At 53.3% G+C, this 3491-nt stretch overlaps 1 protein-coding gene across 1 annotated transcript; it reads left to right on the top strand.

Annotated features, from left to right (window-relative positions):
* The first annotated feature begins 235 nt into the window (after window positions 1-235).
* On the top strand, window positions 236-2389 carry kbtbd13a (kelch repeat and BTB domain containing 13a). Its single transcript, XM_042075579.1, has one exon. The coding sequence runs from the start codon at window positions 311-313 to the stop codon at window positions 2168-2170; it is 1860 nt and encodes a 619-aa protein (XP_041931513.1). The 5' UTR covers window positions 236-310; the 3' UTR covers window positions 2171-2389.
* Window positions 2390-3491: the final 1102 nt, after the last annotated feature.

Below are 3491 nucleotides of genomic sequence, written 5' to 3'. Positions count from 1 at the left end.
ACGTAAATTTGGGACCGAAACGCTATCGCATGCTTCTGAAGAAGGTCAACACAAGAGAGATGCCATCATCACAACACAAGATCTAAATAAAAAAAAAGTGGACAGCAGCGGACTCTGTGCCATTGGCATGGATTTGGAAAGGCACCCAGGCTGCCGTGCGCCAACCCTCCCTCACCCAACACCCCTCCAGCTGGCACTGTAGTTCAGACAGGACTCTGGAACAAAGGGCAGTAAATCTCCAGGGAAGCAGCCTGCCCAGCGCAGCTCAGTGGTCGTTCGTCCTACCTGTCAGCACCTCACACTGTCCTTCATGCCATCGCCTCCGTCCCTCTCCGCGCGCAACAATGCCGTTCGGCCTTCACCGCGCACCGCCACCCAGCTATCTATAGCCTCACACTATTCCCGCACGGGGACTGCGAGGAAGGAACACAAACCGTGCAGCAGACCCGTCTTCGTGTCGCCGTGGAGACCTGGACGATCTCGCCGTGGGTGCTGCCACGGGCAGCGACGTGGTAGAAGAGGTCTGCCTATCACCTGTGGAAAGGCCCCTAAGCTGCAGCATGCTAACGCTAACCCCAGAATTGGCAACAATGGCAAGTGGTGTCAACTGCATAGCGGAGCGGCTCGAGCCGTAACGGGAATCCTGATGAAGGATGACGCTGGAGTTTCGATGGAGCCTGGCAGCTGCTCTGGCTCAGAGAGCGAGAGCGATGGGTCACCGTGTCCCCTGGTGGACACACCAAAGCAAGAGGCAGCGCCAGTGTGTGTGAGGGTGCGGGTGGACGGGAGTGTGTTCCCTGCAGAGCGCCCTCTCCTGGCAGGGGAGAGTGAGTACTTCCGTGCCCTGTTCCAGTCGGGCATGCGCGAGAGCCAGCAGGAGGAGATCAGGCTGCAGGGTCTTAGTGCCCGCGGGTTCCTCATCACTCTGAGCGTGCTGCAGGGGGAGCGGCCCCTGCTGAGCGCGGACGAGATCGTCGAGGTCATCGAGTGCGCCGCCTTCCTCCAGGTCCAGACGCTCTCCAAGCATCTCGCAAACATCATCGACTCGGACAACTGCTTGTTGATGTATCACACGTCGGCCGTCTACGGGCTGCTGGACCTCTTCAAAAGCGCTGCGCTGTTTATCCGTGACATATACGCTGACCTGAAGGATGACCTAAGATGTCTGCCTCAGGAGATGATCAGCTATGTGGAGTCCCTCATCCCCAACTCGTACGTGATGGTGGGCACTCACTCGCCCTCCACGAAACTTCTGCGCGACTCTTGTCGCACCGTGTGCTACCTGGACGAGGAAGAGGATGACTGGAGGGTGCTCACCAGCCTGCCCCTGGACGCCAGCACCACCATGGCCAGCGTGGCCGTTCTCGACAACAAGCTGTACATTGTCGGCGGGGTGGCCGACGTCAGCAAGAACGTGGTGGACTCCGGGTTCTGCTACGACCCGGAGGCGGACTCCTGGAGCGTGTTCCCGAGCCCCGCACAGCTCCGCTACAACGCTTCTCTGCTGGGCCACGAGGGGGCGCTGTACGCCCTGGGCGGAGAGTTCCAACGGAAGCCCATGGCCTCAGTGGAGGCGTTCCGGCCCGCCAAGCACACCTGGTCACCTGCGGCTAGCCTGCCGCGGACCGCCACCAACGTGCCGTGCACCAAAGCCATGAACCGGATGTTCATCTGCCTGTGGAGGCCAAAGGACGCCACCGAGATCTACGAGTATGTGGTCGAACGTGACCAGTGGGAGTTAGTCACCACTCTTGTTCGACCGCAGAGTTACGGTCACTATATGGTGTCCCACAGGGACAATCTCTACGTCATGAGGAACGGCCCGGACGACGACTTCTTGCGGTGCATGATGGACTGCTACAACCTGACGACAGGAGAGTGGACCGCCATCCCAGGGCAGTACGAGGCGCTCTTCACGGCCGCAGTACGAGGAGACTCTGTGTTCACCCTAAACCGCCAGGTGACGGAGGAGTACGCCATCAGAGATCTCCGCTGGAAGAGCAGGAAAACGAGGAAGGGCTTCCCCCGCATCGGGACCATGTGGACCTTTCTCTTGCGGCTGCCCAGGAGGAAGAGAGAACCCCTGGAGAAGACTGTCCCCACCAGCCGCCAGGAGCTGGGTCGCCATGCTGTCTGGCCCCCCAACGCCCACTCCTCGTGCTTGGATTAATGTCTGGGAAGAGTTCTGTCACGAACACATGATTAGAATGTCGCTAAAGGAAGGTTCCTTCTGTTGATGTAATAACTAACTCAATTCATTCGTTTTAAATGATGGTCAGTATGAATTCTAGATCTGGACAGTAGAGTTCTAAAATGACCTTCGTTAATGGGCATTAAAGGTGCTCTAAGCGATGCTGGGTAACATCACTTCTGTTGACTTTCAAACAAAACAGAGAGCTAGCTCGCTACTTCCTCCCCCTCCCTCCCGTGCTGCTCCCGTGCAATTAACTCTCCTAAACATGCATCTCGTCTGTGATTTGCTGGAACAGTTTGTTATGTTTTTATGGGCTAGGTTTGCCCAGGTTGTTTGTGTTGCCGTTTTTGGAGCCTGGGCTGTCCACAGAGATTGCGGTTTCTTACAGTGTATACAGGGCACAGACAGCTAGCGGTTGGTGAGGTGATGTTTGCAGTAAGTGACATAACATGTTTAGCCTTAAAAACGTGTGGCATCGCTTAGAGCACCTTTAACTCAACTGAAGGTCACTTGTTTTTAAATGCTGAGAGAATAAGATGAATGAACAAGACAGAGTAAATTGTAGAGGTAGAAAAAAAAAAGGAAGCAGGTGTCACACTTACAACTTACAATACAATGATGAGTTGTGCTACTTTTAAAAATATCCACCAATAACTGAACATACAGATGGACAGGGAATCCATCGTCTGGTGAATATAGTCATTGGTTGCCACATTTTCAATGGTGTCGTTATGTAAAATCATTACAAGTGTAACTCTCTCTTGAGTTCCATCAATGTTCTTTGTAAATTTGTTGACTCACATGGCTTCTGTCCTCGGGGATATATTAATGGAAGACAAATATGCAGAGGGCTCCTTTCTGTTTTCATATCAAACAAACCATTTATAGGGCTGATGTTCCACAGAGATTCCAATGCCGAGATTCCGTTTCCAAAGGGGGGGATCTTTGCCAGGGAATGTCGGGTCAAGTGGGGCCAGGGGAAAGAAAGAGGTGAGTCAGAGAGAAAGAGAGAAAGAAAGAGAGAGAGAGAGAAAGAACAGCCCTTATATGAGTGACGTAAGGAAAGCAGGTTAAATTAAAGCCGTCAAACTAGATGAGAAAGATTAGCCAGTATCCGCAATTAGGGAAAGTGATTGGTTACGAAACTTGAACTTGACCTCAAAGTTGTGCAAGGGATCTGGTGCCCAGTGCCGAATTCTGTGTTCTCAAGCAGACAACCACCCTGTCTGCTGGCCAAAAAGTGTTCTCCTTTCTCAATTCTGTTATCCTTTGCCAGGAAGTACATCTTCTTTTCTCT

The sequence above is a fragment of the Alosa sapidissima genome, chromosome 20 (assembly GCF_018492685.1).
Source record: "Alosa sapidissima isolate fAloSap1 chromosome 20, fAloSap1.pri, whole genome shotgun sequence".
Lineage (NCBI taxonomy): Eukaryota > Metazoa > Chordata > Actinopteri > Clupeiformes > Clupeidae > Alosa > Alosa sapidissima.
The sequence above is the reverse complement of the archived record's forward strand: the minus strand, read 5'-3'. Positions and strand labels throughout refer to the sequence as shown.